Source organism: Thamnophis sirtalis, unplaced genomic scaffold, assembly GCF_051295495.1.
Source record: "Thamnophis sirtalis isolate CommonGarterSnake01/CBP01778 unplaced genomic scaffold, rThaSir2_p1.2 scaffold_14, whole genome shotgun sequence".
NCBI lineage: Eukaryota > Metazoa > Chordata > Lepidosauria > Squamata > Natricidae > Thamnophis > Thamnophis sirtalis.
The window spans coordinates 1,131,146-1,144,273 of NW_028261394.1; the positions used below are offsets into that span (position 1 = coordinate 1,131,146).

The 13,128-nt window shown below is 48.5% G+C and overlaps 1 protein-coding gene across 1 annotated transcript in view; it reads right to left on the minus strand.

The window, feature by feature from the left end:
- SLC5A10 (solute carrier family 5 member 10) overlaps positions 1-12,317 on the minus strand; it is a 54,541-nt gene extending 42,224 nt beyond the window's left edge. The window contains exons 1-7 of the mRNA XM_087701766.1: positions 11,953-12,317; positions 11,108-11,179; positions 9,424-9,528; positions 9,182-9,241; positions 8,807-8,911; positions 2,854-2,959; positions 2,134-2,214 (exon numbers count right to left, since the gene is read on the minus strand). Of these exons, the coding sequence (XP_087557892.1) occupies positions 2,134-2,214; positions 2,854-2,959; positions 8,807-8,911; positions 9,182-9,241; positions 9,424-9,528; positions 11,108-11,179; positions 11,953-12,063 (640 nt within the window). The 5' untranslated portion in view covers positions 12,064-12,317. The remainder of the gene's footprint in view (positions 1-2,133; positions 2,215-2,853; positions 2,960-8,806; positions 8,912-9,181; positions 9,242-9,423; positions 9,529-11,107; positions 11,180-11,952) is intronic.
- Positions 12,318-13,128: the final 811 nt, after the last annotated feature.

Genomic DNA, 13,128 nt, shown 5'->3' on the forward strand with positions numbered 1-13,128 from the left:
AGACTTATATACCGCTTCATAGGGCTTTCAGCCCTCTCTAAGCGGTTTACAGAGTCAGCATATCACCCCCAACAACAATCCGGGTCCTCATTTTACCCACCTCGGAAGGATGGAAGGCTGAGTCAACCCTGAGCCGGTGAGATTTGAACCGCTGAACTGCAGAACTACAGTCAGCTGGAGTAGCCTGCAGTGCTGTATTTAACCACTGCGCCACCTCGGCTCAATGGGGCAGGAGAGGAGCAATGAACAACCGCTGGGCTGAGCCACCACATCACACACACACACACACACACACAGCCTTGTCTGTGTCCCTCCAAAGTCAACGGTTCCCATCTCCTTCCTTTGGCCCCCAAAGAATGAGGGAGGAGAACCCTTGACATGGGGGAATTGGGCTTCCTATCCACTCGGGATGAGGTGGGAGAAGAAGAAGGGGGGCCAACACATCGTGCCCCAAAAGGTTTGAAAGCAGAGTTCATGGGCGGGTGAGAAGGAGCTGGGTCTCCTTGTAGGCCATCTTAGGTTCGGTCCCATTCAAGAGTCAGACTCCAGTTGATCCCAAGTCTTGGGTCAACCTCTGAAGCTCCATCTAAGCATGAGGAGCAGCCAAGGGATCCCCATCTCCTCCGTCAACTCCTCAGCTGCCCAAAACGTTTCAATAATCCCAAAGAATCCACGGGGCATCTACAGGGCACCAGGTTGAGAAAAGTGGCACTAACAGCAATCTCAATCTCAAGCAGAGACCCCCAAAGGAAGCTTCTCGCAATGTTCCTAGACACCCCCCCACCATCTGTACCTTCAGCAAGGGGGTGAATCCCACCTTCTGAGATTTTTCCCCCCTGCAGCCATGCACCTCCCAAGCATCAGGGCCTCGTGGATGAAGCCAGAGTGGCACCACAGACACCACAAAAGCCACCGTGGCATCCCATGCCCCATAATGACAATGCGGTGATGGCATTTCCCCCCCACCTTCCCTTCTGTGCATCTCCCCACAACTTCCCCGATGCACATGGGCACTGTGCCCCAACTGGTCATCACACTTGAATTGCCCCTTGACAGATTTCACTCACAGGAAGCTAAGGACATTCAAATTTCACCCTACTACCTATGACTTGAATTTAGGGAGAAGAAGGGGGCCAGGCATCCCAAAGCAGAGAGGACGGAAGAGAATAACAGAGTTGGGAAGGGACCCTGAAGGTCATCTGGTCCAGCCTCCCCGGAGCCAAGCAGGAGACCCGACACCATTTCTCTCCAGTCTTTTCTTGAAAGCTTCCAGTTAGTGAAGCTCCCACAACTCCTAAGAGCGGGGAAAGGAACTCCAGGGAAGTCCCAGGAAATGGCCATATTCCCCTGGAGCAGTGGTTCCCAAACTTGGCAACTTTAAGACTTGTGGACTTCAACTCCCAGAATTCTCCAGCCAGCTCTGCTGGCTGGAGAATTCTGGGAGTTGAAGTCCTCAAGTCTTAAAGTTGCCAAGTTTGGGAACCACTGAATAACAGCAACAGAAAAACACCCAAACTCTAAAAACTTTAAATGTAGATGGTCCCTGGTTCTTCTGGCCAAAGACTTTTAAGGGACTTTTCTTGCCGAAAGGGAAAAATCAGGGATCTCGAGCTCTGGCTGGAGAATTCTGGGAGTTGAAGTCCACAAGTCTTAAAAGTTGCCAAGTTTGGGAACCACTGCCCTGGAGGATGTGGGCAGCGTACCAGCCGGGCAGAAGGGGCCTCGGAAGCCCTGGCTGGCTCAGCCTTCGATTGGCTGCCTGGTTCCAGCACAAATGCTGGTCAAGAGTTGATAGACGCCTGGGGTGGCTGGCCTTCGTGTACCACGTCCAAAACAATTGTTTACAAATGTAGAAAGAGAATAAAAGTCTTTAAGCTGCAGAAACACGCCTCGCTCTTTCCACCCCACGGGTGAGATCATTGGAATAGAAGAGGGGGGGCACCCCTGCCCTGAAAGGCACCGGGAGAGCTTTCTTGGGGTGGGGTGAGGAGATGCAGGAGAAAGGCAGCTTCCTTCCCGGGTCCTCCTGCTCCCAACAGAACATCTGTCTTCTCCCCAAGTCCCCCGGGGGTTGTCTCCAGCTTCCCTCCTCGGGTTGCGAAGGGAAGAAAGCAAAAGTTCTCGAGTCCTCACCGATGACCGTCAAGATGATCGCGCCAACCACCATGATGAGTGTCTGCAGAGCGTCGGTGTAGATGACGGCCGTCAGCCCACCTGGAACGATGTAGGATGCAACTCGGAAAAGGGTGGGCACAACGGGTGGGCACCAAGAGAAGCGGAGGGTTGAACTGGGGAGGAGGGGGCTCCCTTGTAGCTCTCCGAGCTTGGGAGTTTTCATGCAGACGCTTCGTGACCCAGCTAGGTAACGCCATCAGTGGTACCTGAAGATATGGAGGATGTCACCGAGTTGGGTCATGAAACATCTGCAGGAAAACTGCCAAGCTCAGAGAGCATCCAGCGCACAATTGGTTGGTTTCCCCCCCCCCAAAAAACCTAGTTTGCCTGGAACCAAAAGCCAACCTCTAGGAAGTCACCTTCTGGCGGCTTCACAGGTGAGGCTCAGCAGGTAGCAGCTCTCAGTCCTCACCTGGAGCCTGAGATAAGCAGAGCCAGCCAATTGCTAGTCTGGGTAAAAATGGCAAGGAAACAGCCTGCTTTATTGCCAGAAAATACTGTATCTGGGGCCTCAAAGCAACCAAGTCTATAGCTTAATCCTGCACTTGCAAGCAGAGCTGGAACCAGAATTTCTGGTTCTGTTTGGGGATGGTGAGAACGGCCCCATCCCCATCCTGCAGGAGCCCAACCTGGGCTCTGAGAGCCTGAGAGATTTCGCGCAGGGCCTCTTCATCTCACCTGCGATGGTGTAGACAGCCGTGACCCCCAGCATCAGGAGGGTGGAAAGGTAGAGATTCCAGCCGAGGCAGATCTGGATGAAGAGGGCTCCGGAGTACAGGTCTGTCTGCAGGAGGAAACCCCATTGAAGTCACTTTAAGCCGGGGGGGGGGGGAGGTGGGACAGGGGAGGTAAAAGGCCACCTTTGCATTGGGGTTTTGCATCGAGAGACCCAAAGAGGAGGGCCAAGCCACACAATGGTCACAGCCCTACAATCCAATAGGAAACACTTTGCTCCTGAATCCCAACGCCTAAACATTGGTTTCGGCAAAAGATTTCCGCTCGGGAATTCCAGCCGGGCCCTGGGAAGCAACAGAGGCTGTCAAGTGTTAATACCACTTTATAAGGCCTTGGGAAGGCCACACTTGGAATCCTGCGTTCAATTTGGGTCGTCACGATGTAGAAAAGGTGTGGAGACTCTAGAAAGAGTGCAGAGAAGAGCAACAAAGAGGATTAGGGGACTGGAGGCTAAAACATATGAAGAACGGTTGTAGGAATTGGGTATGTCTAATTTAATGAAAAGAAGGACTAGGGGAGACATGATAGCATCTTCCAATATCTCAGGGGCTGCCACAAAGAAGAAGGAGTCAAGCTATTCTCCAAAGCACCTGAAGGCAGAATAAGAAGCAATGGATGGAAACTAATCAAGGAGAGAAGCAGCTTAGAACTGAGGAGAAATTTCCTGACAGTGACAACAATTAACCAGTGGAACAACTTGCCTCCAGAAGTTGTGAATGCTCCAACACTGGACGTTTTAAAGAAGAGATTAGATAACCATTTGTCTGAAGTAGTATAGGGTTTATTGCTGAGGCAGGGGGTTGGACTAGAAGACCTCCAAGGTCCCCTTCCAACACTGTTATTCTATTCTATTGTTTTATTCTTATTCCATTCTATTCCTATTCCTCTAATTCAATTCAGTTCTCTATTCTCTTCTGTGCAAAAGCCCTCCCACCAAAGGCTTCCTGGCTGTGCACCTGCCCAACGCCCTCGCCAACACGACTCCAGGGGTGCAATGTCCCCAGAGAGATTTGGGGACACGTTCCCTCATTAGCTGCTTCATGGGGAGGCACACCCAGCAGCCCAGGTGGGGCCGAGAACCCCAGAAAGCTTGTCAGATCAAAAGAGGCCCTTTCCAAACTCCGCGGAGCTTCAGATACGAAGATGCCACAACGTTTGAGGCGAGACTTGGCCTCGCAGCCTGTAATTAACCTGTGGGACTCACTGCCCTGAGACGGTACGAGGATCCCCGAGAGCCCAGATGGCTTTCGGAGGAGACAACACAAACACAGGGAAAGGGAGGAGCTGCACTAATGGTTTATTAGCCGGGATGGTTAAGCTCTGAGTCTCGGAGTCTGGGAGTCAACCGGAATCCAGGGAAGCCTCTTGGAGGGGAGGAAGAAAACAAAGCTATCTTTTTTTAAAAAAATAAATACTTATGGTTGGCTGCCTAGTCATCCAGAGGTTGAGGCTCGATTTGGCATTTATGTCCACCTGGCAGAGGACCTGGGATGGGCCAGATGTGGATGCTTTGATGGGGCTAAAGGTTTCATCCCTGAATGTAAGCGGTTGCAAGCAAAGCTGCCTTTTGCAATTGACCGATTGTGTCAATGCCAAAGATGTCCACGTGCTGCTCCACCCAAGACGCCTATTACAAACCGGGACGACTTTTGATTCTTATCCATGTAGATGCCCTCCGCGTAGGAAGAACCCATGGAGGCGGGTGGGTGGGTGAGTAGGTGGGACTCGGAGAGGAAGCAGCCACCCCTTTCGGCTGCTGACGCTTCCAGCTTCCCGGCGTGATGGGTGGCGTCTCCTCTCCGTTCCTGCTGGCTCAGCAAAAAGCCCAGCTGGCCTCTTTTCACCTGCCAGGCAAAGGCGGAAGGCGGCAGGCAGGCGATGCCCGGTGCTTTCACTCTCCCGGCTCGTACAATTCCTCCCTCGGGCATCTGCCCCACCTGCCAGTCAGCTGCCAAGCTCTTCCTGCACGCCCAGCTCTGCAGCGGGCTACCGAAAAAAGGTTTGCTGGCCCTCCCTGGAGGCTGGCAGAGGGACCAGCGGCTCTTCCCAAGGTTCCTGTGGGTCCATTCAGGGCCCTGCCCTACAATGCCCACTCACCACCACCACCAAGCTTTTGTGGCTCGTACAAACACACCCACTGTGCAAAGAGGTTTTTTTCCCAGAGTCCCAGAGCTGAGGACAAAACTCTCGGCTGTCTATGCTTCCTTCTAAGCGAAGGCTAACCCTTTGCCCAGTTGATTCATGTCCTTTAAAGATGGATTCAATTGCTGTCCATTGTCTTCATCTACTGGTTGGTCATTCCATCCCTTCATTCTGCGATTGGAGGGAGGGTGCCCGGCCCCTTAGCAATAGCAGTTAGACTTATATACCGCTTCCTAGGGCTTTCAGCCCTCTCTAAGCGGTTTACAGAGTCAGCATATTTGCCCCCAACAACAATCTGGGTCCTCATTTTACCCACCTCGGAAGGATGGAAGGCTGAGTCAACCCTGAGCCGGTGAGATTTGAACAGCCGAACTGCAGAACTGCAGTCAGCTGAAGTAGCCTGCAGTGCTGCATTTAACCACTGTGCCACCTCTTCCCCTGCAAACTCCTGCCCAGTTTCAGGGAGGCACAGAAGGGCCCCCATGAACGTCTCTCCAAGCCAGAGAAGAGTTCCATCGACCCCACCAACATGGCTCCACCCTCCACATCCGCCTTTCCAGGGAAATGCCCGGCATGGTTCAGAAGAAGCCGTCGGTGGTGGCAGCTCTGCTGGTCAAGGGAAGGGGGCGACTGGCCCTCTCCTTACGCCCAGCCCCTTCGACCTGGCCCCCTTTCTCAGCCCACACAGCAGCTGCCTGAATGGCTGCCAGCAGCACCCAAGGGAGAGGAATGTTCTGTAATTACTGCAGAGGGGTGGAGATGCCCGCTGAGGAGTTGGCAGCGCTGCACCCCGCTTAAAAACACACACGGGGCATTTCTTGCCTCGAAAGCCTCAAAGTCCTTCCTCTTGCCAGCGGAGCGTCTCTCCAGCCGACGACTGAAAAGAAGGACTCTGGCAGACCAAGGGGGTCCGAAGGGAACGCTTGGCCCCCTCCTTCAAAAACAGGAGGAGGAATTCCCCCCAAGGGACTTTGGCCCATTCATAAAACAGCAGCTGGGAAGAATCCCTTTGATCTCAACAGTTCCTGGAAGGAAGAGGAGCAGAGCTGGGGGGGAGGGGGGAATCCAAGCCTGCTTTGGGATCTGCCCCCCCCCCCCGCTCCCTGCAGCCGCTCAAAGTTCCTACCTCAAGCTTCCCTTTCAGCTAATCATCGCTTTATTATCCCTCGTCAATTAAAAAAGGTTGCAGGAATTATCTGATTAAAGCCAACTCCACGGCCAAGCCTCTGGGCCTCCAATTAAGGGAAGCGGTCGCTGTGCGTGGCCAAAAGTCCTGAGAAAGGCCTTCCATCTCAGCAAATAAAATGGAATAACAGAGTTGGAAGGGACCTTGTAGGTCATCTAGTCCAACCCCACCGCACCCCCCCCCCCAAAGCAGGTGATCCTACGCTATTTCTGACAGATGGCCGTCTGGAAAATCGAAATGGGAAGTTGATGGATATAGAGCCTTCAGAAAATCTGTTAAAACCTGGCTATTCCGGCAGGCCTGGGGCTGTTGACCTCACTGTTGAGGTCCAGCCCCGATCGTAACGAATGTATGCGTGTAGTTTTTAACCTGTTTTTATTTTCATTTTTTTATTATTTCTTTTTTCTTTCGTTGTAAGCTGCCCGGAGTCCTCTGGGATTAGGCGGCCTATAAATCGTATAAATAAAATAAAATAAATAAAATAAATAAAATAAATAAAATAAATAAAATAAATAAAATAAATAAAATAAATAAAATAAATAAAATAAATAAAATAAATAAAATAAATAAAATAATAAATAAAATAAATAAAATAAATAAAATAAATAAAATAAATAAAATAAATAAAATAAATAAAATAAATAAAATAAATAAATAAAATAAATAAAATAAATAAAATAAATAAAATAAAATAAAATAAAATAAATAAAATAAAATAAAATAAATAAATAAAATAAATAAAATAAATAAAATAAATAAAATAAATAAAATAAATAAAATAAATAAAATAAATAAAATAAATAAAATAAATAAAATAAATAAAATAAATAAAATAAATAAAATAAATAAAATAAATAAAATAAATAAAATAAATAAATAAAGCAGCCCTGGTGGTCAGCACCCACTTAGCAAATCTGCACAGAATTTCCACTGGTGGGATCCGAAGACCACCGGCCTTGACCCCTTGACCAAATCTCCATGGGTCAATTGCAGAAGGGAGCAACCTCCATCCTGCTATGATTCCTTTGAACTCCATCCAACCACTTGGGAAGGACGCGATCAAAACACCAAACCCAGTCTAAACATCTGGGTGACTAGGTGACCAATCATAACGGTTGTTATTGTTATGGGTTTTTTTTAAAAAAAAGAAATCACCCTTTTCCGTGGGAAGAGTCTTTCTGGGTGAGTCTGAGGCCCCACCTGGACCTGTTTCAACCTCCCAATCGCCAGAAGAGGCCAGCAGGCGTCTCCAGGAAACCCACAAGTGCAAAAACAATCCCTCTCTCTCTCTCTCTTTCATTCCCAAACAATCCACCTAGAAAGATAGACTGCTACTGAACAGGAGGCTCTACTGTAGCCAGCAGCCAGCAGCCTTTCCAGAGAGGAAACAAAATCCTTTCCAACATATCATTACAGTCGTCATAACCCCTGCAGGACAGACATGGTTTTAAAGGAGGCCTGAAGGAAACGGGAGGTTGGGTTTTGTGTTTGGGGGGTTTGGCCCAGAGGGGCAGGAAATCCTCTGAAGGGACTTTCGAAACTTGGGAGGCTCAACTGCAGGAAGGTCGAAGGGTTGTTGCAGGGAGGGGAGGGGGATTGGGGTCTTAAGAAGGTGGAAAGCAGGAAGCCATCCGGGTGAATGAAGACTGCCCAGCAGGGGGCTGAATGGGTGCCTGGTGGGAATGGGGTGGTCAACAGCGCCCCCTGCTGGACAAAGGCTTGGGTGCAACATGGGGTCATCTCCAAAGGATCTCCAACTCTTCTCTCCTCCAAGGGTTCAAAAGCCACTTGAAGGAGCCAATTAAGGACCACACAAATCAATTAATTAAAGCCACGGAGGATCAGAGAGGTTACTTGCTGTCCAATGGCACAGGGAGGCAGGGATGGATGGATGGGTGGGTGGATGGGAGGAAGGAAGGATGGGGGGGATGAAGGAAGGAAGGAAGGAAGGAAGGAAGGAAGGAAGGAAGGAAGGAAGGAAAAAGAGAAGGAAGGAAAAAGGGAAGGGGGAAAGAAAGAAGGAAAAAGGAAAGGAAGGAAGGAAAAAAGGAAGGAAGGAAGGAAAAAGGGAAGGAAGGAAAAAGGGAAGGGGGAAAGAAAGAAGGAAAAAGGAAAGGAAGGAAGGAAAAAAGGAAGGAAGGAAGGAAGGAAAAAGGGAAGGAAGGAAAAAAGGGAAGGGGGAAAGAAAGAAGGAAAAAGGAAAGGAAGGAAGGAAAAAGGAAGGAAGGAAGGAAAAAGGGAAGGAAGGAAAAAAGGGAAGGGGGGAAGAAAGAAGGAAAAGGGAAAGGAAGGAAGGAAAAAAGGAAGGAAGGAAGGAAAAAGGGAAGGAAGGAAAAAAGGGAAGAGGGGAAAGAAGGAAGGAAAAAGGAAAGGAAGGAAGGAAAAAAGGAAGGAAGGAAGGAAGGAAGGAAGGAAAAAGTGAAGGAAAGGAAGGAAGGAAAAAAGGAGCTCTATAATTCGACATGCTTTAACTCCAGTTGGACCCACAGGCTGCCCTCCCCCATCACCCCAAGGCAGGCTAAGAAAAGGGGTCCAGCCTGGAGATGCAGAGGAAAGGGGGCCACTCACAGAGATCTTGGTGAAGATGGAGAGCAGGAGCGACAAGAAGGACAGGCAGATCCGGATTCGCTCCCCTCCAAAGCGCTTCTGGAGATACTCCGGCATGGTGACGATCTGGGGGGAGAGAGAAAGGTCAGCCTGGAGGTAACGGATGAAGAGCTTTGGGCGGGCAACCTAGTACCAGATCAACCCACCAACAGGAAGAGTGGCGGAGTTACCGGTTGTGTGCCCTGAAGATGCCCCTCAGGATCTGCTGTGCCCACCCATGAAGGGGTGGGCAAACTCTGGCTCAGCAAGCCAGGATTGTGCGGAAGGGGGAAGGAGTGAGCCACAAGGAGACCCTCCCATGCAGCGCCAGGAGTGAAGGGGGGGGCTCCCACTCACCTCTGACGAAAGGTAGACGGGAAGGAAGAGCCAGGCCAAGGCCAGAAGCACGTAGGTGGCCTAGAAGGGGCCGAGAAGCCACACAGAGGCCATCAGCAGAAGGGCTCAGCCTCAGCCAGGCCCACCCTCTTTGCCAGGCATGCAGCCATGGTGGGCTCCAACCCCCCCACCCCCCCGGGGACGCTCCAAAGGGGAACGGCCGCTTAAACCCAGATCTGGCCCAGCAAAGTTGAGCCCCTTACATTCCACTCAAAGCCGGCCACCGCGACCCCCCCGGCTGCTCCGCTGCTGGCCAGCCCGATGAAGAGGCCGGCTCCTTCACTGCTGGCAAAGAGCGAAGCACCGATCTGCAAAGGAAAAACCCCGGACGTTCATCTCCGCCAAACGACAACAGGAGCAAAACTCCTTGTGGGGGGACCGATATTTGATTTATTGGTTAAATTATCTGGGCTGCTCGCTATCGCTATCCAAAGAGACTCTCTGCGGCCTGCGTTAAATTATTGTTGTTTGCTCAGGGAGCAAGGTGTCCTGGGCACCTGAGCGTCACGAGCTGACCCACTAACCGATTAAAACAATAAAGCAAACAGAAAACTGTGACTCTTGGCCTTAATCGTTAACTGCATTCGGTTTAATTGGTTTTTGTAAAATATGCAAATCGTTGGTTTTACTGTAAGCTGCCCCCAGTCATCTTGAGCAGCTGTGTGAAATAGATAGATGGTACATGATGATATAGGGAGGGAGGTAGAGATAGATGGTAGGTAGGTAGGTAGGTAGGTAGGTAGGTAGGTAGGTAGGTAGATAGATGATAGATAGATAGATAGATAGATAGATAGATAGATAGATAGATAGATAGATAGATAGATAGATAGATAGATATAATAGGATAGGTAGATAATAGAGAAGATAGATTAGATAGATAGATAGATAGATAGATAGATAGATAGATAGATAGATAGATAGATAGATAGATAGATATAGATATATAGATAGATGATATAGAGGAGAGGGGGGGAGTGGGAGAGAGAGGGAGAGGATAGATAGATGATATAGATAGATAAATACATGATAAATACATGATAAATAGATGATAGATAAATAGATGATAGATAGATAGATAGATAGATAGATAGATAGATAGATAGATAGATAGATAGATAGATAGATAGATAGATAGATAGATGTAGGTAGGTAGGTAGGTAGGTAGGTAGGTAAGTAGATACAGACAGACAGACAGACAGACAGATGTTAGATAAACAGAAAGAAATAGATATAATAGATGAGATAAGATAGACATATGTGCCTTTATTTATTTATCAGCACAAATGCTGATATGTATGTATGTGTGTATGTATGTGTACAAGTGTAACAAAGGCAACAGTAAAAATATTGGGCTTTCTGTCTGGATGGTCTCTTGTGACGAGCCGATGGACAGAGAATGGAAGCAGTTAGCTTCCTCCCATAATTGGGCATAGCAGGGGTTGTGACATTAAATACATACATACATACATACATACATACACATGCACGCACGCACACACACACATATATGGAGAGAGAGAGAGAGAGAGATGGATGGATGGACAGATGGATAGATAGGGAAATGAAAAAAGAAGAAAAAGAAAAGAAAAAGAAAAGAAAAAGAAAAGAAAAAGAAAAGGAAAAGGAAAGAAAAAGAAAAAGAAAAAGAAAAAGAAAAAGAAAAAGAAAAAGAAAAAGAAAAAGAAAAAGAAAAAGAAAAAGAAAAAGAAAAAGAAAAGAAAAGAAATGTTTCTCAACCTTGGCCATTTTAAAATAAGTGGATTTCCACTCCCAGACTTTCCCAGCTATGACAGACACAGATGACAGATATAAACAGCAACAAATCTATACCCATATTCCTTGCAAGAGACCAGTATGAATCAGTTACACCCAGTCGGAGTTACTCACCGGCCACCAGGCGATGTTCCTCCCAGCCAGAAAGTACCCACTCACGCTGTTCCTACTTGCCCGGCATGACGACTGTGAAGGGAGAGAGAGAAGTGAGCCAGGAATGGGGTGAGATTTATTAAGTCTTGTCTTTTCCGTCTCCCCTTCCCTTCTTTTCCAGCCCTGCCTCCCTCTGGGAAGAGGCCTCCTGCTTTCCCAATGCTCAGATGGATCCCTGATTTGCAATAAAACCTTATTTATTACCTTGATTCTTTCTGTAGTGGCCCTTTATCTGGTTGATTTTCTTCTTTACCAAATCAATTCAGTCCGGACCAGTGTTTCTCAACCTTGGCAACTTGAAGATGTCCGGACTTCAACTCCCAGAATTCCCCAGCCAGCGAATGCTGGCTGGGGAATTCTGGGAGTTGAAATCCGGACATCTTCAAGTTGACAAGGTTGAGAAACACTGTCCTAACCACTGCTGGGGAATTCTGGGAGTTGAAGTCCGGACCTCTTCAAGTTGCCAAGGTTGAGAAACACTGGTCTGGACTGTCTGTATGATGCCATGATTTTCCAATGAATTAGATTATCACCCACCACCATCAATTAATTAGCTCCTTTCTCTCTCCTTCCCCCATTTTATTTTTTATTTAGTAGGCTGCAAATTAGCCCTGATTGAAAAGAAACATAATCGGACCCCACAATAATGGCAGTAGCACTCCAGAATTAAAAACAACCGCTTTGGGAAAGAAGGGACATCTCAAAGAGGGGACATCTTCCACGGAGCAACTCCCGTAGATTCCGCAGAGGAATTCCCACTCGGAGGAAATTCAGAAGGGTCAGCTTAAAGACCGAGGCCGCCGTACCCAGATGCCAACGGCCAGGTTCAAGAGGAAATACATCACCACCACCACCACATCTGGAGCGCCAAACTGCGGGGAAAGAGCGGGCGTTTCTGCGTGGGAATTGTTCTCCATGGAGGGACGCTGCGTTTCAGCCCGGGAAGAGAAGAGCAGTCCTTCTAGCTGCTTCCAAGCCGAAGGGAATTGATGATTAAACCACCCACGCCTCCCTCCGGAGCTCAGAGGCTGCCCACCTCTTCGGTTAAGACAGCCTCAGATTCGAGCCAGGTGGTTTGGACTTTGCAATGGCCAGGAGGCCAGGAGACACGTTCCTCAGAAGCCGAGGCTGAACCTGCTTCCATTCTCCTTCGGGTTTCTACGGAGATTCTCCATCCTCCAAGTCATGGTTGACCCAGGTGCTTTTCCAAAGAGCAACTGGACTTTCTGGCTGCTGTTTTTTCCTTGAAAACGTTTCGCTTCTCATCCAAGAAGCTTCTTCTTCAGAACTTCAATGAGAAGTCAAATGTTTTCAAGTAAAAGAAAAGAAAAACCGAAAACACAAGAAAGTGTAGTTGCCTTTTGGATTCATCCTTCAAGTCTCTGGGAGCTTTTCCTCCATCTGCTATGGAGAGTGGGGGCTCTACACACACAGACACACACACAGACACACACACACAGACACAGAGACACACAGACACAGACACAGACACACACAGACACAGAGACACACAGAGACACAGAGACAGACAGACAGACAGACAATTCAGCAACCTGAAGTGAAGCTTCTCAAACTTTCAGAAGGCACCTGGGAGAAATCCAGGGGCCTAAATTGATGCCGGCTTCTGTCTCTGGCGGACCTGGGTGGGTCCATGCTGGTTAGACACAAGGACGCATTTGAGGAATTAAGTCAAATCACTTTCACAGGGAGCAAATCTCTCTCCCCGTATTGGGTTAAAGCTTAAAAGTGAACCCCTTTGGGCAACTCCAATTTAGTTTCTTGACAAATAGCAATAATCTGAGGATTATATGACTTCCCAGGCTGGTCAATGTGACTTTGGCATCACCTGGTGGCCTCCCACCCAAGGAGGAATGGTTCTTGACTTGGCCTAGCAGAGACCAGCTAACAATGGCTCGGGGCTGCCCCCTAGTGGCGGATGCTTTTAGAAGAAAAAGGTAAACATGCATTTTAAAATGTGGAGA